We start from the raw sequence: 22257 nt of genomic DNA, 5'->3' as shown, positions 1-22257 counted from the left end.
AATAGATTTCATAGGAATAATTATTTAATCCCGATAAATGAAACATTATTCATCATTTTTGCCGGGGACACTTAATTGTCACGTGACACAAAAGCTGACACCGATAGGCTGTTTCCATAGAAACCACAAAAAAACACGTTAGACGAGTACCATTAACATTATATCAAAGTCGAACATCTTTAAGGTTAGTGTAAACGTATAGCAGGTTGTGGTGTGAAAATGAAGCCTACTTTGTTTACAACATATGCTTGAATAGCAAGGTTCTCCAAAAGGGAGAGCAGACAGGAGAGTTTGCAGGAGAGTTGTGGTAGCTCTCGCACTTTGTTATTCATTATGAAGGCCAAATGCTGAGAGGTTCCTCCAGCTTGAAGATCTGAGCTGGCCCTGTATCATGTATACTTCAATGGGTGAGGAGGCTTTGAAGAAATCGTATTGATTTAACTATACATTATACAGGGCCAGCCAAGCTTTTGGTGCAGCAGAACCTTCCTGGGTTGGACCTACATGATGGATAGTGAAGTCACGAAGCCGAAAACACAACTCCCCCTTTAGTGAATAAACCCCAATGCAGCGCTCTACAATACAACAGGTCTAATAATTACAAAAGAGGGCTAATAAGTCAATGTAAAATCTCATTTTTAACAATTCTAAATAAAGTATAAAATAATGTAAAAAAAAAAAAATATTTCCCAACACACTGATGTGGTGGTTTCTCAAATGGAAAAAAATAAAGGAAACAATTATAAATTCAGTGTTTGACATTTCATTTATCAATGAATCCTTCCTCAGGAGCGTTCAGCGAGTCATTATACCTCAGAAATTGTTCCAGTCCATTCTTTGCATTTCATGAATACTTGATGCGTAGATACAATTTGAGAACCCCCTTTATTTATTTATTTATTTTTACATCTGAAAGTTTTGAATTGTAGTTTTTGTAATTATCTTATAATTTAAAATACGTCCATTAAAAAAAAAAAAATATATCAAAGAAATGAGTCAAAATGTTTAATTAATTTTATTTTTCTAATTGTCATACAAATCACATTATTTCTAGGCCTCGGCTTAAATATTTATCTAGATCGAGATGTTTATCTCAATGGTTTTTCAAGATACATTCTTAATGCCTAATGCTCATCAAATAATAATCGCTGATTGGACTGCTGTATATAGCAATGCACCCATGAATAAAAATGTAAATTTGAATTTTATTTTTATGTTTTTCTTTTTTTTTTCCTTTTAGTTTTATTATTTATGTACAAATTGTTCAGGTCGGCTAGAAGAAACTAGCAAGCCTATCTCTTAATGCCTTCTACCGGGCAAAGCAGAGGCTGTATCTGGATATAGAAAGCGTCTTTTGGGTGAAAATGGTTACATTATTTCAAAAAATATGTATTTAAATTAGAGCAAAAATCAGGCTAAGGCTTATTCCCAAGGAGTTAGATATCGATTATGTTTGCCTTAGATCATAATATTAAGATAAATGCGCTATTTGCTTATTGGCTTCGTCTCATGCATCCCGTGTTTTTGTTATCAATTTACATTAATTTTCCCATTTCTAAAAAAAGTGATAAAAGTCAATATAAACTAAACATCACACCTAAACTTTTAAATCTTTCACAATGTGAAATGCCGGCTAATTCAATATAATGGTGGGTGAAAAGCATGCATGATATTAGAAAGGAATGTAAGGAAGGGAGATGAAAGTAGAGGAAATCGGATGTTTTTTATTATTTATTTAAAAAAAAATCTTTGTAAATGAATTAGAGAAGTGGTGGCGGAGTTAGGATGCGCCAGCAGGGGGCGATGCAGTAAAAATCCCCTTACAGAGTCGCACCTTTACGCTGTTTCTGGCAGTTTCTTGGGTATTTTTAGCATAAGGCAGACACTTACAAAAACCAGATAAATTACGTGGATATCTGTTAGCAGCCGCTGATACATTGTCACCGCAGATTCTGAACATGTGCATACCAAGGGCACGGAGTCATTGAAGAATAGCGCAATTTTAACTTTTAAAACCTGTTTAGCCATTAAATACCAGCTAAAATATTACAGATCTTCAAAAAACTCCACCCTAAAAAAAGACAGAGGCTCACGACGGAGCTAGGCTGTTACCTTTGTTGGTACAAGTGGACCTTATTGTTGCTAAGAAGCATTTTTTCCTTTAAAACACGAAAAAGTATAAAAAATAAATGGGGCTGAATGTTTCTACCCATCTTCTGACCAGGAGGACCTTCCATGGGAACAATCATGTTCCTGCCAGCATCTCGAGGGATTCTCAGGGGGGATTCCCAGGGAATTTTTTTTAAAACTTTTGCCAAACTATGATGAAAACCCATGCTGAGGAGATCCTTCCTTGGTTCTTCAAGGTTCTTATTGTGCGAGGAGCATCTATCAAGAGGACAACACGCCATAGTGTGGCCTTCATGATCCATTCTTGGCTCCACATTTCCAGAGCTCACATATCTAGCAGACAAGACACTTTATAGAAGCTCCAATAATAATTACAAATAAAACAATTGCCACAAATCACCTGGGTTTTTTAAAAACATTTCCCAGAATGCACCAGGACTCCTCGTCATAATAAGATGTTTTGTGTCTTTTAAACGTTTTACATTTTTTGTGTATCATCCTTGTCTTAAAAAAGTCATTTTATCTCCCAATTTTGTCCCCAATTCAGGTAGAATCATTAACTAGTTCATCATTTGAAACCTGGCTGTTAGTAGGCAAAATGTGATTTTTTTTAAAATTATATTTGTTTAAAAAACTTTTTTAAGAAGTTTTCCATCAGGACCAACATCCATTATCCATTGTCACGTATCCATTTTTTTTTTAACAATCTCACACATGAAATCGCAACGTGAAAAGGAACTGGATCAAAAGAAAGGAGAAAAAGAAATTAGAAAAAAAGAAAGAAAGGAGAAAAAAAGAAAAAAACAGTACGGACCCACAATATATATTGAAAACCAGAACATTCTAGGCTACCTATAAAGCTTGCTCAGTGCTCTTTATTTTGTTTTTATTCACGTCGTGTTTTAAGGGTTCATTTTTTCCGTCGGTTGGATCTGTGTGGGTTTATTACATGAACTCTTAGGGTTTTATATCCCCCAAAGCGATATAAAAGCACCCATGACCTCCAAACGGGCCTGGCTGTTACAAAAATGCAACTTGGTCTCCCTTAGTAATCTGGTGAGTCTGTCAGCCTATTAGTAATGTTTTTACTGGAATAGATGTTAACCTCTGACCCGCTGGTGCAGTTAACGCCGTGCCTGGAAATTTACATTCTCATTAGCCATGTTCAGCACAACGGCTTTCTTTTTTGAATCATAAAAAATGCTAATATACTAAACATTTACTTTTTTTCAGAAAATAATCAAAAATTGTGTTTTTTTGAACCTCTAAGGTTTGCGTACACAATTGTACCGGGAACACCGGCAGGCTAGATGGGCCAAGTTGTTCTTATCTGTCAAATTCTATGATTCACTTTTTTTTTTTTTACACAATACTCCAAAATTATTTTTTGTGTTAACAATTGTAAACATGTTTTACATTTCCTGTCCAAACGACGATGGCACTTTTTTTATATATATATATATATATATATATCTAGGACGTCACTATGTTGCCCCGAGCCACAGACTCAGGGGAGGGTTGAGGCGACTCCTGAACCTCAAAACGATTCACGTAACAACGCGCTGCGTGTTTGCAGAAGGAGGTGTTTCGGTCGGTGCAGAACAGGACAGCGAATGGCAGTGAGATCATGCGCCTCGTGGAAGCGGAGGGCAGAGTGTATACACAGAGGTGCTTGGCAACAATATGGAAACAAAGGCTCAGCCTTTAACCCTTCATATGCCACACGAAGAGTGAGCAGCACACTTCTAGGGCTAAAGCGATCCTTGTGTCAAACAGGTTCCTTTAGGATACCCTTAAGCGCAGGACTTAACTCCTTACTGCACAGCCCGCTCAGCTTTTAACCATTTAGCTGAACTTCTAGATTATAAACTGGGAGCCGGGCCCTCAGTACCTAATGTATCGGTTCGTCTTAGTCGGTCGGTTCTAGTTTTGCCAAACCACTTGGATGGAATGTAAGAAGTGCCACAGAAAGTGGTGGTGCTATATAACTACATAATAATAATAATAATAATAATAATAATAGTAATTCCCATTAAGACACTTGGAGACGTCTAGCAGTTATATGGTTATGCGAATAGATGCAACTTTCAGAATACTATAGACTTATCTAAATGAATGTGTAATTCTGAATTTTTCTTTTAACTAGATGTTTTTATAGAAAAGGTTAAATTATATTTTGAGATACGTATTACAGACATGTAGTTGATATTCAGCGAACACATAAAAAGATCCACAGAGATGGATCAGGGCGCGAAACGGTCCCAGATAATAAAAAGAGGATATGTCATAAATATTTCAGTTCTGGCTGGAATAATGAGTCAGATCTCATAGTCGGAATTATTCCAGTTCCTCAAACCGTGATTGAGTGCAATGCGATATTCCTCATCACTCTGATCCACAATACGGGGGAATATGATGGAGTTTTATTATTATTATTATTACTATTATTATTATTAAACAATAATTATTATTATTATGCAAAAATAATAACTGGTTGGGTGGGTTGGTAGTTTTCTGAATTAAGGGTTAACTTCCACCATTTTAAATAATAATAATACAATACAATAACACAATGTAGTAATAATATTATTATTATTAATAATAATAAATACGTGTTACAATTATTATTTATTATTACTAATTACAATAATACTATGTAATAATAATAATAATAATCATTCAGAAAACTGCCAACCCACCCAACCAGTTAACCCTTTACTAACAAAAGTAAATATATACTAAAGAGGTGTAAAGGTTTCTCATTTTGAGTCAGATCTTCAGCATCCCCATGAACTCTGTCCCAAAAACCTGTGTGTACCACCTCACCCCCCAACCCCCTCCCTGCATTAGGACCTGGCAGAGAGAGCTCTCCTGAAGAGGAGGGGTGGGGGGAGAGAAGTGCGCATGCGCGCCAGTTCCCTTCGCTGATCAGAGGATCGCCGGGACGGGATGGAATGTTACATTGTAACAAGAGCAGAACCTTTGTATCTCTTTAAAGGAGCCGCTGCCCGCAGCGAGTGAGGAAGTGCAGCCAGAGCTCCACTCAGAGCAGGATCTGGATCCACTCCACAAAGGAGCAGAAGCTGGAAACTTTGTGGATGTAGCACAGGGGGGATGGCTGGGTAGGGGGCTCCTTGCTCCTGGATGTATTTCGTTTTGGAGCTGCTCAGGGCATCTGGATACAAAGTTTGGGCTGTGATGGCTTGAATGGAAACTTTGCTCCTCTCTTTTTGAATTAATAAGGGGTTAAAGTGCTGTCATCTGTCCTATGCACCAGCTGGTGGCCAGCGTGGAGGACACTTGTCTTCTGCTGGCTTCAGGCTCACCATGGCCAAAGTGATTGAGAAGAAGAACCACTGGACAAGTAGGGTCCATCAGTGCACAGTGAGCAGGACCCCCAGTGGGGAGCTGACTCTTCCAGTGCTGGGGGGAGCGGAGTATGGGGAGTTCCTCTATCTGGGAGAGGTGGATGAGACCTTGTTCTCCTGCGATGGGAAGCTGGCTGCAGGGGAGCTGCTCCTGGAGGTGGCCGGGGTCTCAGTGTCCGGGTTACCTCGGTATGACGTGCTGGATATGATCAGGACCTACAAAGAACCTGTGCTGGTTAAAGCTGTCAGACAAGGTAGGGCGACTCCTGGTCACTTGGCCAGTGGCTACCATGAAGCAAGCTCCTGGGCTTGTCCTTCACGGAGCAATGACCTCCTGTGCATGTGTGTGTGTGCTGTGTAAATACACGACAAGCTGCATGGAAGGTGGCTCCACGGTCCATGAGCACAGAACACAATTATTAAAAAATATTTATTTATTTATTAAATATTTATTTATTTGAAAATATTTTGCAAACACAAAGTGACTGAAAGATTCCTACAGTTTCACTTGTAAGCACTATATGATTAGATTGATGCACATGAGTATGGGGCAGTGAATTGGCCCCATAGGGGCCCCTGACCCCCAATCAGGATTTACACCCCTTCATATATTTCACAACACAGGGATTATGATGAATGTGGTCCATTTACCATTTGCCCAGGCTCAGCCCCTCAACAGCTTATAGGCAGTCGGTCACCTCATTCCCCCTCCCAATAACCCCTAGGCAGTCTGTCACCTCACCCCCCCTCTCGATAACTCCTAGGCAGTCGGTCACCTCACCCCCCCTCTCAATAACCCCTAGGCAGTCGGTCACCTCATTCCCCCTCCCGATAACCCCTGGGGAGTTGGTCACTGGTCCTATCAACCCCTAGGCAGCCCAAACAGTCCCCAAGCAGTTGGCCAGTGGCGGCTAATCCTCCGCTGCCTTTCAAGAAATCATTGACAAGATAAATTAATTTCAATTAAGTTATTTGTGAGTATATTAAGTTCTGAAATATATATACATTTGTGTATTGTAATCACACACATGACCATGGCAACAGTGTGCTGAGAGTAATGAGAGTCCACAGCAGCTGACAGTGTCATCTTCCGCTTCTACCTGTTACTTACTAACGACGGGAGATTTCAGAGGCCAAGACACATGGGATCGGCCCTGAGGCAGGACCTGAATCAGCGCTTGGGTTACACAATGTTTCTGTTTTGATGACAGAGGCCAATTGCACTTACATGGGGTATAATAATTAATATCTGCTGAGTGTATGTATGAGGGTGGTGTGATATTGTGGTTAAATGCCTTCAGCCGCACACCTGTGTCACCCTCTGACTCAAAATCGGTCTAGCCTAACGATTCCATGAAACTTAGAATGTGCCCTCAGCAGCCTTTCTGGTATTCAATGGGTTAAACTCCGGATCAAACGCTTGCTTTGTGAAAGATAGGTGAAGAATGCAGTGGTCGGGTTACCTGTCTGGCACTGAAAATGTTAATGATTCTTTTAATCACGTTTCATCCTCAAGTTTATAATTAAACTTAAGTCTCAACGTAAAACCCTAGAGCTACCGTTGGGTAACGGGACCAGCGTGGGGTTAGTTGAATTCCAGGGGGTATTTGGCCAGGTAACAACGTCAATGATCGGTGTTGTGGGGGAAGGGAGGGCTGTAGAATCAAAAAACTAATTTTTATTTTATTACATAAAAAAAAAAAGCCTCGACTTTTGTGTCTTTGCGCTGGGAAGGCTGGTCAGCCCCTTGTGTCAATATTTGCCCTCCATTAACTCACCTGAGGGTATTAAGCCGGTGCAGATGAGCTGAACAGCCCAGCAAACAAGAGTTAAATCGCAATAAACCAAGTGCGACGGCAACTTGGCCGGAATTTGCTTTTTGTTGTGACAATAACAGCACCCAGGGCCGCCTGTGCTTATTGTAAACTTCGGGGCTGTCAACATATCGAGACTTGGCCAGAAAAGCGATTTCCCTCTCCTTTTATTAACTTTCTTCACGGTAAAGTCTGAAGCCCCCTCTATAAAGTTAGAAATGTCCAGGTGGTCCTTTCTTAAAACACTGCCCACCTCTATCGTGCACCATTGCACGTGGAACAGATGCGGATCAGGGTCTTGCTCGTAAGAGCTTACAATCCATTTCTTCTACGCAGAAGGAAAATCAATATTTATCGAACCTTATTTACGATGGCGGGGAAGCTGACGTGTACGAACCTAATTGCACGGGTTCCTAATAATGTGAGGAAGTCCCTTTCAATGTCGGTATACAGAATATATGAACGTTAGGATACCTGTAAATAAAGGGGCTGTTCCACTGCTCTGCTGAATTTAACTCTCATAACTAAAAACAGCATTAGATACATCATTTGTGGAACTGCGGAACTTTCTATGCCTTTCCAAGGAATTTTGCTACATTCATAATTTTCCAGGGAATGCTTAATTTGTCAAGTGACATCAAAGCAAGCACTGATAGGTTGTTGCCATAGAAACCTCTCCTTGCATGCAATGGGAGCTGCCAGGCTAGTACTATGGAGTGCACGTTGTGGCAGTCTCGGGATTCGGAGGGCTTCGGGTTTGTGCCTAGTGAGACAACATGACCACAAGATTGTGGTCCAGAGTCCCCGCTGTCCCACGAGCTCTACCTCCTTCCTGTAAAGCAGGATAGAGTGGCAAAATCAGGACTGTCCTGCGCAGAGCGGGACAGCTGGGAGGCGTGTACTGATACCAGCTTCACTTTACATGCCAATAGTAAATACTGTAAAGGGTTGGAGAAGCCGACAGATGGTGTATGGTTACCATGCTCACCGCAAAATCTCATGCCTGCATTAAATTAGACCCAAAATTCTAAGAAACGTGGCCAAAAAGTCACATGTTCTCGTGCATCATGTATGTAATTTGCACCTAATTTCTTAAAGAGGGGACGTTATCCGGCCCCACCTATTTAGCCCATAAAGACTCAAACCTTAATCAGTCGTTGGTCTCGTCTTAGATTCAGGAGCCGTATGCCCTTCCCATGCATGTTTAATACCCTCACTGTATTACCCTCTACCACTTCTCCTGGGAGGCTGTTCCACTTTTCTACCATCCTCCCAGTAAAGTAAAACTTCCTTCCATCCCACCTAAGCTTATGACCCTCCAGTCTGGTTCACCTGCTTGATGGATCTGATTATATTAGGCATGCACTAAGAGTTAAATCGCATGTATTAGACTTTTTCTTTATGTTTTCACTTATAATGAACTCCTTTTAATTTTCATTCTGATCCATTTTACATCGTTCTTTGTGAGTTTTATCGTCTCACCAGCGAGCTCGGATTGTTCTATCGCCAGCCAAATACGTTAATCCGTTGGGCTTCGATTAAAAGGATTCCGAACCAAACATGGAATAAGATTATTGCCGTGTTTAAAATCATTTCTTTTTTCGGAAAGTGTTTTTTTCTCTCTCTCTCTCTAAGCCTCGTCTGTCCGGCCGCGATGTGGCGTCACGGTAGAGGAGATAAATCCCATTTGTTTTGGAAAAGCGAGTTTTGTGGTTTCGCAGTATCTGCCGTGCTGCTCGAAGCTTTGATGTGGGTGCCAGGGGCCGTTCAAAAAAGCGAATTCTGTTCTCCTGGTCTTTAGGACACCCAAGGGGTTTCCTTCCATTCTTATTAACAACGGCTACACTGTGTTCTAAACCGCTTCATAAAAGATCTATATATTGGTGTAACTGCGAGACAGAAGAGAACGTGACTGGTGATTTGTTGAATTCCTGGCACAGAATTTAATAAACTTTCTGAAATATAGGACCCCCACAAATAAGGGGTCATAAAGAGCCCTATAACTTTATCCCATAATAACATTTTTTATCTACGCGTTGTCCATCAATCCTACTAAAATACCTTTTACATCCTAATTTACATATTTTCGTTGTTGATGACATCATGGACGATGACATAATCGCAGGAAACATGCAACGCCACATGTTAAAACGTCTTGTTTCGCCACTATGACATCATCAGTGATGACATCATTGACGTAGAGCTGTGATGGAAAAACGAAGCCTTGTGAATAAATAGAGCATAAGAATTATCCGTGTGTTGAGTGAACGTATTATAAAAAAAAAAAAGTTGTTCTTAATACTAGATTTCTTTTAGCTGTTATGGAACCTGCACCAGTTACTAAAGGGTTAAAAAAAATGGTACAAAATGCGCAGCCAATGAGGAAGAGGAAGTAACAATGCACCTGAAAAAGGTGCTGTCGAGATTTAATACTGTTTTTTTTAATGCAAATAATGCAAATTGTTTTGTTAACCCTTTAAGTGCCCCGGTGATTTAACGGCCCCTTGGAAAGGGTTAGGGACAGGTTTATGTGCGGGGATAGCTTAGATCCGTGTGAACCAGCACATGGAAGGCATTTTCAGAGCTGGAATGTGATATTGTACGATATCCGCCCTTCACGGGTGAAAAGGGCAACTCGTATCTGTGCTTCCAGACTAGACTTTGAACAGGAACAGGCCCGAAAAATCCACCGTAAACGTGCGCCAGTAATATAATGAACCCTTAGAATGCCGGTGGAATGTGGGACAGACCAATAGTTATTTTATTGATACATTTCGAATCCGTATATCATTAACCCATGTGGTTTCTGATAGGGTGGAAATCATTAAAGAATACAATATAAATGTGTTATAAACTCTAATATAGTTTATACCATGGGGCAGCCTTCTTAACTTCCTGTTCTTGGAGCCCGCATGATTATCATACCTGGGAACTCTCAGGGTTTGCCCCGGAGTCTCTGGGTTTTTGCCCCAATCTCAGGGTGAAAGGGCAGATTTTTAAGTGACTCCTTCCTATTCTACCCCTGCTGTGATCATTGTGTGTTAGTCATTTACGCTATTGCTACAACCTGTTGTTAGAATTAAGGGGTTAAGGAGGCGGGGTCTGCATATTGTGGGAGGGGCCACTACAACAAGTTGGTTCTTGGTTCGCACGTCAACATGTAAAACTTCCAGTGATATTCCAAGTACTTTATTAGCCACTTATTTATCTCTAGTGTTTAAATCATGGCGGACCTACAGCGCTGTGGAATATGTTGGCGCTATATAAAACAATAACTAATATTAAGGTATGCCACCTGGTGTGATTGACCAATTTACCTTCCTATTTCATGTAGCCATTTTTACAGAAAGGGTAAGATAGCTTCCCCCCTCTCTATCCACCTTGGAGAACCAATATATATATAAGGGAGGGCTCCAGTAGGGATAAGGTTGCTAGGCAACCTCGCCCTCCCCCCATTTCGTTGGCTGATACATTAAAGAGCGATTGCATTTACCAGTCATTGGAGAATTACTCCTTTGGACCAGGGTGATGGATACTATTGCTCGGGGTACAGATAACGCCGGTCTTACTTTCGTATCTTTCCACTATTCGGCGATAATGTGTTTGGTGTATCAGCTGTGCTGATAAAGGGTTAATACGAGAGCGCAGGATACACCATCGCACCTTGGTACTTTAGCTTTTAAATAATCGCTACTGTTCTCTGTTGAACCCTTTATTATTATTCTGCCAAGTTGGACATTTTCTGGGGACTGATGGTTAGGAACTTTTATTTAACCCCGCGTGAACCAAAATGCTCATGTGACCTTTTTAAGAATGAGAATATATATCTGGGTATATATATTTGAATTTTCTGCAGGGTAACGCTTACTTTTTTCATTTCTCAATAGTTCGATGTGTCTTATATTCCAAAGAAATAGGTTCCATGTATGTATGGGATAAGTTTATTTTGGAAACGTTAAAGGTACAGAGGATCGCGTTGAGTGCCTCTCGAGTCTCTGTTGATATTTGGTAACATCCTGGTTTATAGATCAACAAAGAGTCCATTTAGGACCTGTTTTCCTGAGATACAAAATACAATGGCTTATCTGTTAACAATAATAACCGGCACCTTACAGAAACCGGCGGTATCAGCAGTTGGCGTACGAGCCGATACCGCACACACACACTTGGGATACATTAAAATTCCTCCTGTGGGTTGCCTGAATACATCGAAAAACTCAATAAACCGAGAAACGTTTTCATAAAAAAAGTCAAAAAATTGGAATATATTTTCCATTATTTACCAAGGATATTGGGTTCCTTTCTTCCCGTAGAAAGTCTGTTATAGAGAGGTATTGCTATTGATAACCCTTTAAAAAAAGATTTATTATGCCTTTTTGCATTATGGTGGCATCTATTGTCTTCAAGAGGAAATAAATAGAGTAAAATGTAGAAGACCCAGAGATGGTATCTAAAGCGAGTCTCGTTGTTTTGTCAGCAAATGTTTGTATGATTGGGGAGATCTCTTTTATCACTTTCTCTTTGAAGTTCTATTGATTTAATGATAACAGCTCCCTTTGCTTAATTGGGGGAATAAAACAGTATTTAGTCAAACTATAAATCAGAGATTAAAACCTCTCCGACCATTATTAGCGATAAATCAAAGAATAACTTTGTATCAGGAGTGGTTGTTATCACAGGTATTTATTTGAGGAATATCTTGGATCAGAGAGAAAACATTAAAATAAGAATGAAGTGTTTTAAAGAAGACAGGGTGTTTAGAAGAGGACAATCGTGACCCATATGGACACCCAAGGGAAACAAAATAATCAAATAATCGCTATCCAATTAGTGGAGCCGCTGGATAAAATGGCAACTTAGTCAATAAAAGCTCAGTGAACACAGTTCCTCCTATACACGATAGAATAGATTGAGACCAGTTTAGACTACGCTAAAGGATTTTATACTGGTTTCTACTAGTATGGATTTTTATTATTATTTGATTTTTATACCGCCATCAAATATTACGCAGCGCTACACAACGGGTAAAACGCATTCCTTGTAAAATTCTGGGTTTGACTCAGAGTCTCCAGGTGAAGCCTTGCTTTCCCGTGCCTCCGAATGACTTTCCACTTATCCCCGCTCCTTACTCGATTGCCTCCCACTAAATGACATCTTGGGCTAGCCCCAACCCTACGCATGGCTAATCCTACACCACCACCACCACCAAAGAGTTCTGGGTAGCCTATCCTGGTGAACATGACATCATAATTACTACATCATATGACAATTAAGATTTACAGAAATAAAACATGAGGATTTTTTTTTATCTTTGCACCAGACTCACAAAATCAAGTCAAGTGGAACAGGCTTTAGTTCCTACAACAAGGACCTCACTCACCTTACTTTTTAAACAAATGACTTTTTTCATAAATAACCCTCATTGTTGTCAAAATACAGAAGACTGCGCTAAGTTGTTACACACAGTAAGTCTTTTCCCAATTTGTCCCGAGCCTTATTAATGCAGACCTACAATCTCTCGGCCATTAAACTTACTTGGTAACACCTTCCAATGGCTATAAAAATCAGTTCCAATGTTCCTAGGTCGTTTCAAATGTTTTTCCCTGTTCTGGAATTTGTAAGCACTGTTTGAATATGTGACATGGAACACGTGCCGAGGTTGGGTCATAGTTTCAGTGGACGACAGGGCAACCAGATGCCATGAACTCGGTTGAATTGTTACTTACAAGTTAACAGGGATCCCAGAAAGGAGAGCACCTCTGTTCTTCCAAACAACATAGAGATATGAAATAGATACTTAGGTCTTAAACCTGCACCTAAATGTTCTGAAGAACGTTGAGTATGAAGATACTCAACACAGAACTGATCTCCTGTGTATGATCTCGGCATATGCCCGGGAATTAGCCTGCGCCTGCTGCCACCAAGCTAAAACCCCGCCGTAGATAGGGAAAGAACATGTGTTCGCTTCAAGGGATTAGATGACCTTCGGTTCTATAACTTTTACCAACTCAACATCCAGGTGGAACTCCAAACGTCTGCTCACACTGCGATCTGGCAACTGTGTATTAACACAGCAGATGAAAAGCCTTGGACGTAGTCATAAATCTAAGGGAAATATTTGAATGACATTTAATACAATTTAATCCCGGTATCTCAGTTGGAGAAAGAAACATTGTGTCCTGTCCAAGAACGAGTTTGAGGGAATTCAATCAATTCTCCACTGAAGATCTGAAGAACAAGGTCGTTCAAACATTTGTAGATTCAGATCAACATAAGAGAAAATGTTTCCTTATGTTCCGACAGTTTTTTTTAGGGAAGGTTGGGTTCCATCTGCATTAAATACATCTTTTTAGTTAAGATATATTCATTTTCTTTTTTTTTACCTGTAATGTGCAAAACCAACACTGACTGGGGGCGATCGCTGAGGTTCAGGATATTAAATAAGCGCGTGCGAAGGCTTTTTTTTGTAACTTTTTGATTATTGAAATGTGTTACCCAGCCAAGAAGCATCACATCTTTCAACGGAGTCTTGGATAAACTCAAAATATTGAAAATATACAACGATTTAAGTAAAAAGTTTTGTTAGAGCTTCTCTATTTCCCAAAAGCCAGCTTTAAATGTTTCTTTACTACAGAAGAAAAAGGAAGACAGGATAGACCACGTGTTAAGAGATTGAGAGACAGAGACGATCGCTTTAGTATTCCAATTTCTTTCGATTAACCCTTTAATTAACTTACTTTGGTTTAATAACTCTTATTCACAGACCATGCATTGGCTTCAGAACTCAAAGTGTTTTGTGGACTTCCATGACCCAAACATGTCTTTGTTTCTCTACCTTATGCTATTGGGAATTTATTCCTACCCCCGAATCCCACACTGTCACCATTGCTTTTGCCCCATTAACATGTCTGCCCATCTGCAACATTATCCTCTGGACTCTTTGTGGAACAAGCCAGGGCAACTTGCGAAGGCTCAAGTTATTTTATTACTCCGGTCGCTTTTCAAGATCCATCTACTCCAGAAAGGGTTTGAATACCAATGAAAACCATGATCGTTGTGGGTGACAACAGGTTAACGGTACACTGGCAGCTAATGACTGATATTTACCATCTGCTGATAGGTTAAAAAAAGAGCCTTTTAAATATTAAAATATTAATTTACTTGGTGACATTCGTCGGCCTCTGGAGGAACATTATCTGTGGAAGTATCTCCGCTGACAACCTCAGGCTTTAGGATCGGTTATAATGTAACATGTTTGACATCTCATTAAATCAACATCAGATATATTATCATTTCAATGAGTTCAAAGAATTTCACCCAAGCTGTTTCCTTTTTGGGTGAACTTGTGATCCATTATAGGCCACGGAGAAACCACTGCAGCCAATAGGAAGCTGCAAGACAAAATATTGACCATTGTCGTCCATCCAGTCCAACTATATCATCGTTGTTGTCAGCCATGAGATATTTTGGGGGGCTTTCCCGGCTAAAACACCACACTGAGCTGATTCTTTATGGAAATGCTAATGAAGTCCCTCCATAGGCTTTCATTAGTCAGAGAGTCCTGCTAGGTGCTTAAGACTGAGCCATTCTATGGTTCCAGACAGGCAGTATGATCAGGAGTCGGGGTGTTTGTCTAGTAGATCGGGGCTCAGATAACAGAGCGAGAACTCGTACAAATCGCTGATATGCTGGATGGAAACATATTAATTACTTTTAGTCTGATAGTAGGAATAGAACAAATTAGTGTGCGCTCCCTTTTAAATTTCTCGGGGAAACAGAAAGATGAAGGCATTTTCTTCTTTTCTTTTTTTTTTAGTTTTTTTGTTCTTTTTGATCGGCTACTTTCTTTCTTTTTCTTCTAGGCAAGGTACGTTCCCGTAGATGTTGATTAATAATTCTCTGGCTGCCTTCCTGTCACTGAAACCGGTTTCGTGATGTTTACATAACTGGGAATTTTCCTCGTTTCAGTGACACCAGACGTATCGGCCGGGTACTTTCTTCCTCCGTCAGAGGCTGGCATTGTATCCAAACGCCGCCGAGGGAGATTTGCATTCGAAATTTCTTTCCTGTCACCGAACGTTTTGACAGACTCGTTTTTTTTTTTTAACTCTTTCACAGCCAGGACGACGAGACTATGGAGAAAGCGAGTGGAATTAGAACCATATGCTAGGCTTGCTTTACAAAGGATTACTGATATTTTAAGATTGTTTATTGCAACTCGGCAAGACCCATGTCAATTTAATAATCGTCCAGACGCTCCAGCCAGCGTGCATTTGACGTTAAGTCAAAAAATAAACTTTTTTTCTTGCATACAAAGACTTTTAGAGATTCAAAAGGATCCTCGCTGTGTATTTGCCCCCTTTCCCTGCCCCCAACTGTTCACAATGCAGGAAATGTGTTTGTCTGAGTGGAACAGCCTCCCAGCAGAAGTGGTAGAGGGTAATACAGTGAGGGTATTAAACATGCGCGGGATAGACATACGGCTCCTGAATCTAAGACGAGACCAACGACTGATTAAGGTTTGAGTCTTTACAGCAGGAAATACAGGCAGACTAGACGGGGGGCCGAAGGGGGCCGATCTGCCAGCAGATTATTCACCTGACCTAGACATACGATAATCTTGCTACCGGCATAGTGCTTTAGTTCCCTTATGTCTAGGACAGGCAAAGAGGAGTATTCTTCAGAGAAAAAATAAATAAAAATAGGTTGAAAAATGTATAATATTTTTATCTATTATACCAATATTCTCTGATATTTTCTGGGTTTTTTTTTACTCTTTCTTTTTAATGAAAATATATTCCCAACATCTAAGTGAGACTTTGCCTCCAGGTGTGAGGATGACTCAGAGAGGTCGATGGTTTTACCTGAGAACTTTAACCATGACCTGACCCCGAGACCCTCGGAAATATGAAACCTTACAGCCCAGCTGAAAGATAGTAAATGGAGAAAAAAGTCACCGCAATTTCACTCAACTTCCAAAAGAGGCCCCCAAAGTAACAAAACTAGGAAAAATTGTCTTCCTTGATGCACTTAAAAGTCCCATGGTTAAATATTTTTCTCCTTGAGTATAACCCCCGGCGCTGTATACAGTAATCTAGGTCGACATTGACAAAATCTTTCCCTCCTCAAACACCACACTGAGTTGATGCTTTACAGCAATGCTAATGAAGTCCTTTCCCCCATAGACTTTCATTAGTCAGAGAGTCAGACTGGGTGATTAAGACTGAGCCATTCTGTTGTATCCCACAGGCAGCATGATAAGAAGTCAGGGTGTTTGTCTAGTAGATTGGGCTCATGTATGCTTGAGAACTCATACAAATGGCTAATATGCAGCCCCATATTATTGGGGCAAATTCTTTTTTAAAAAGAAAACGGCACAATATTTTCTAAAATGTATTTTTGACCTAATATTTTGAATAAAAAGAAAACAACAATAATAGCTCTGTTTTCACCGCTGTTAGACGTGCGTCACGTTTAATTTTAATTTTCTCCCTGAGACGAAGCAAACCACGTGTAACAGAATATTTGACTTCCTAAACCAATTCTAATTATTTGCGTGATTTGAAATCGTGTCCAAATTCCAAATTCTCCATTATTTATGACGAGTAAATTTGCATGAAGATCTTTTGACGCTGATTCAAATTTTTTTTTTTGGTATCCTGATATTCTTTTATATGTTCTTTATGATCTATTTGCTTTCGGAAAATGTAACGCTTTAGAATGTAAGAAGTCAAACTGGAATGCCGTGGACACTCTGCAACGCAGGGCTGTTCTGCTTTTGTGCGTTAGAGGAAGTCTTCAGTTTACTTTTTGTCGAAACAAGTGTCAGTAAGGTCGCAGAAACAATATTTCTGGGTAGAAATTGCATTTCGGTGTGTTTATGCTCTCTTACAAAACTTTCCGTCTCTTTTCTTGGTGTAACGGATGGTTCTGTTCTTCTTTTTTTTTTTTTTTCTTCTTTACTATGAAAAAAAACCCAATAGAGGATATATTTTTTATATTTTAATATTAACCAAATCGAAATTCTCATAATGGTTTTATTAGGTTAATTTACCATGTTGACTGTTGTAGATGAGCTCAGAGGAGCAGGGCCAGACTGGGGATAACTAGGTGATCCTGGAGCTTTAAGGCCAGTGGCCTCCAAATGAAATGAGTGCCGACGCACGTTGTGTTTTTATACTTGTGGCCAAATCACATTGATGGTGATCTTTAAGGACCAATCTTCGTGAAGCTCTACTTTAAATTGGGAACCGTCGTCATCACAACTTTCTTTTAATAAAACAATCTGTAGCACGTGCCTTTTATGTATCAATCAGCTTCCGGGAAGCTGGGATTGGTGGCAGCCTGTGGCACAGCCAGCATTGTCTACTTAGTTTCCTGAAGTTCTCTCCATTCTACTCACTCAACATTTTCAAAGGCTCTCTGAACCAATCAGCCACCGAACACCAACTTTATTTAGTGTATAAAATGTAGGATTTGGGGAAAAGCGACAGGTCTCCATTGTTGTGTCCCTTCTACAGCCGCGGAGCGCTTCCATAACGTTAAATTAGTCTGTAAACATTTATTCCGTCTAAACCTACATCAATCACCAGGCGTGCCGTCTGCCTGCTCGTTAAAACAAATACGCGCTCTCCTTCGCAGCCTGTCCGGCCAGGCACCTTGCCTTTTTCATTGGAATATGTACTCGGCCCTGATTATAGAAAAATAAACCTTTCCGCAAAATGATTTCATATGGTAATAATTGCTGGGAACAAAGAGCCCCTTCCTTCCCTGCGCACGTTCGCCACCCTTGAGATGTGCAGCCGTGTCGGAGGATCGCGGTGTCGGATGTACGGGGGAAGCTGGTTATTGAAGCTGAGAGCCAGTGACGTCCCTCGACGTGGCAGACATTCTCATGGAATTATGGCTCAAATCTTGGACTTGATACCAATTGAGGAACCCCAAGAAGTATAATCATAGTGACCTCTGATAGGTGATGGAAGAAAGCCTCTGGTTTCATATATCTTCTCTATGTCTTAATTTCAGCTGAATTTTTAGTTTTTTCACTGTTTTTTTTATGGAACCACTCTGTGGTCATTCCTTCTTCAAGGGCTTCCATCTCCTTCAATCCCTTTAATGCGCTTGAAGTGGTCAGAGCTTCACGCTTTTTTTTTTTTTTCTTAAGCTGCCTTTTTATTCTATTCCGCCAATATTAGTAAATGTGACAGGTTGCTCAGAGCTGTCTCCTCGTTAAGCTTTCAAACCTACGTTTGATTCGTAACACATGGCAGGAACTTGTTCACTTGACTTGGTCTCTGTCCCGAGGCTTAGAACTGTTGCGTTTTCTAAGTGGATATAGTTTTTTTTTAAAATCGTTTCTGCCGTTGCCGTTGACGATTTAAGCGGCTCCACACTGTAGTTTTTGTCCTGAAATTTGGGTTAGTTTTGGTTTTTGCTAAATTATTGCTTACATTGTCATTTTGTTGATAGGCTGGAATCTGGCATGAATAGCTCTCACTATTTCATTGTTGCAATTTGGTTGTTGCCAGATATTTGCATTTTGCGTCTGCCCCATAGCATTGTTGTGAATATGTTAAAAATGTAAAAATATTTTCAGAAATATAAACCCATTGCTCCTGGTCACTGCCACAAAATGATCTGGCATGGCTTGCGGAGTCCATGGATGTCCCTTACGAAAAATTACTGCAGTTTTTCTGAAGTAATACTGCAGTTTTTTGGACATGAAAAAACTGCAATACTGCACTTTTACTGCAGTATTACTGCACATTTACCGCACTTTTTTTTTTATACTTCAATGTACTGCAGCTTTATTGCATTTGTACTTCCGTACAAAAATAACTGCAGTAAAACTGCAGTACTTTGAAGTACAAATGCAGTAAAAGTGCAGTATTGCTGTTTTTTCATGTCCAAAAAACTGCAGTATTACTTCAGAAAAACTGCAGTAGTTTTTTCGTAAGGGGTGGAAAGATCTAAATACTAAAACCCTACCGTTTTACCCAAACCTCTTCTGGTGTTCCATTTCCCCATACTGCTCCAGTATATCTCAACCCTTCTATTATATATTTGGGGGCTACAATCTAGTTTCTTCAAATAGAAATCTGATAAAATATCCCTTTTTGTAGGCCGTTTAGTCTGTCTCGGAATCAGCCCAATGTATATGTATCACGAGTTTGAAATAGTTGATCATGTTTGGTCAATATTATAGAAAAAGGGACCTTTTAAACCATGCAGGTGATCGTTTTCCTTTCTATATGCCTATCATCTATAAGAGATGATGGAGGGCAGCCAACAATGAGTTAAACGCTCGGTCAGTACGTTCTTGCTCTGGAATGCCCGGGATTTATAGGAGGATGAGCAGCGTTCCTTCCCAAACTCCATCACTGATTAACTTCAAAGGACTAATTAGTCTCCAGTTGAGTCAATCGAGGGCCTATCAAGCTGCAAAAAGCCTTCCGATAATTCTACCAGAACGTCTAATAGACTTTATTTCACACAACGTTCCAACCATTCCATCTTTCTTGGATTGTGATATTATTATGAAATTATTAAAAATAAGTTTTTATGTATAAATCCTAACTTTCCCCCTCTAGATACCCATCGTGGACTGATATTTGCTCCCGACATAACCTCTCTATTATGAAACGCAGGGCCGGCGAGTGCGATACTATGCGATACTATGTAGTAAATTGTATCGGGATGACTGAAAAAAGACAGAAACGAGTGCTGGGAGCCCATAAAGGTCGCTGAGCAGGGATGAGCGGAAGCTGCAGGGAAATCGCAGAGAGAAGCCTTTCCATTACATATGACCCTGCTGTATACAAAGGTATCAGTACTGTATATACCACATTGTGCATACGTATATACCCTGTTTCATATATAATGGAACTGGGCGATAAAATAGCGGAATAAGAAGTAGACAAGCAAATAAACTCTGAATCTGTAGGTGGTATTGATCATTGTACTTAATGATGCTGAAAGCTTTACCAGGAGCAGCTTTTTTTATGTGCTTTTTTTTCCCCTCTGCTTATTCCCGCAGTACTCTAAATAATTTTAATTAATGGCGTTTGTATAATAATAAAACCTGATCTTTTTCAACACCGGGTACTCAGTCAAAATCCAAAGTCATCTGTATTCTGCAGTCTAGGCAGAACTTCCCTACGATTCCCTTCAAGTCGTTCGCCGTGAGATATTGCCCAAATAAAAAGTAAAGTCGGAAAAACCAATCATCTGCTTGGAAATGTTCTGAATTATTGGATACGAGATCGTGTCAGAATCATTAAAAGTGAGTGATAATAAAAAACCAACATGTTTATGCTAGACTCTTAACGATCCGCTCTTCGAGAGAAGGTCTAACATGGTGGCTTCTCCAGTCTTCTGGATCGCGTTTAGTAATCTGTGATGTAATAACGTTATTCCGGGTGCAATCTCCATAGGGATAAAGCGTTTTGTAGATAAAATATACAAGCAGAGAATCTGAAATATAAAATTTGACTGCAGATAAGAACCGTTCGATGCATCTATCTGCCCGTGATTGGAACCAAGATTCGACAGCTTCAAAGATAAGGACATGGATGCAAAAAATGTCGACCTTGAAGAGACTTTGCTGTGATTTGCTGAAGAACTCGGTTGATTTGAATTCTCATCTTCATGAATAATGTTTATAAAACTTGTAATAATCAACGCAAAGATTAGTTAAAAACATAATTATAGGGTCTCAATAAAGCTACGAAGAGAGGGAACAAGAAAAGAGGGGTAAATAATTTAAGTTGTCCGTATGATGCGTTGTAAACGTATGACATCCGATAGAGAGACCTAACGCATCATCATTTCAACGGGAAGCCGGAAGTGGAAACAATATTTGGGGAATGAAGCCTCCGTACAGATGTTAAAGATGATGTCCATGTCCTTATAATCATACCTAAGAAGCTTCTCTGGCTTTGGGTCAAGATCTCCACCCCAATAATTAAATCATCATGTAGGGTCAAAACAATGTTAACGAAGATAGGGGTTTTGTGGAAATAAGACATGGGGAGTTGTGTAGTCTGTAGGGTAGCATCAAGAAGTCCTGACTGTGGGTAAAACCAGGGTTAGATGGGGCAATAGGAGAAGACAAACACTCCAGTATTTGGGCAGAGGTTGCTGTACCCCGCATGTATTAGCATGATGTTGATTACAACCAAGTTAAAATATTTTAAAATAAATTTCAAAAGAAGACTCTCTGATGAAGGTTCAGTGGGTCAATGAGTTAATGTATAGAAACAAAGACCATTATCCATTCTGAAGGCACTGAAGCCCGAGAAGGAATGACTGACCTGCTATCTGTGTACAAAGCCTTGTCTGAGACAAGCAGTCTGTGTTCATTTCATTAATACGGATACTCACTATCATTGTGTACTTAAGTATACGTAGCGTAGCTTAACCCGGGCCCTGTAATCATACCTCGATCGAGAAAAGCAATTCTCTCTGTAAGAACCAAATTAATGCACAAAGGCGGCTCGTAATTATATGAAATATGTCAGAATGTAGTCACGCTCTGTGTTCTTAGTAACCGACGGGGAAAGACTCGTACAGCCTTTCATTGGATATTAAAAAAAGCATTCATTCTTTGTGGCCTTTGTTTTAGAATTAAACAACTCTTGTGATATATTGTATCTAGAAGCAGTTGCGTATTAATCTTCTCCTGCCCCGTCCGTACCACCATCCTTACCGCTGAGCGTCAAGATATGACATCATATGATGGCGCTCTGCCTTTTAAGGACGTGTGCTGCCGCGTCGAAATGTCCTCCATGGTGTTAATGGGCTGGATTTCTCTGTTAACCAGTCCATTGGTGCTACGGGGAGCCTTATAGCCCAGAAGACCTAGGCAAGACTAAGCCACTGTCTAGAAATTTGTCTCGAAATGCGTTGGAGCCTAATGGTCTCCTGACCCAAAAATCCCAAATTGA

General features: G+C 40.1%; 1 protein-coding gene across 11 annotated transcripts in view; it reads left to right on the top strand.

Annotated features, from left to right (window-relative positions):
• Positions 1-5254: 5254 nt before the first annotated feature.
• Positions 5255-22257, top strand: part of MAGI1 (membrane associated guanylate kinase, WW and PDZ domain containing 1) — a 151132-nt gene continuing 134129 nt past the window's right edge. For all 11 annotated transcript variants that reach the window (XM_053469577.1, XM_053469574.1, XM_053469576.1 and 8 more), the window contains exon 1: positions 5255-5752. In XM_053469577.1, coding sequence (XP_053325552.1) covers positions 5458-5752 — 295 coding nt within the window. In that variant the 5' untranslated portion in view covers positions 5255-5457. The remainder of the gene's footprint in view (positions 5753-22257) is intronic.

This window comes from Spea bombifrons, chromosome 6, assembly GCF_027358695.1.
Source record: "Spea bombifrons isolate aSpeBom1 chromosome 6, aSpeBom1.2.pri, whole genome shotgun sequence".
Lineage (NCBI taxonomy): Eukaryota > Metazoa > Chordata > Amphibia > Anura > Pelobatidae > Spea > Spea bombifrons.
Note: the sequence above shows the minus strand (reverse complement) of the source record. Positions and strands in the feature narration are given on the sequence as shown.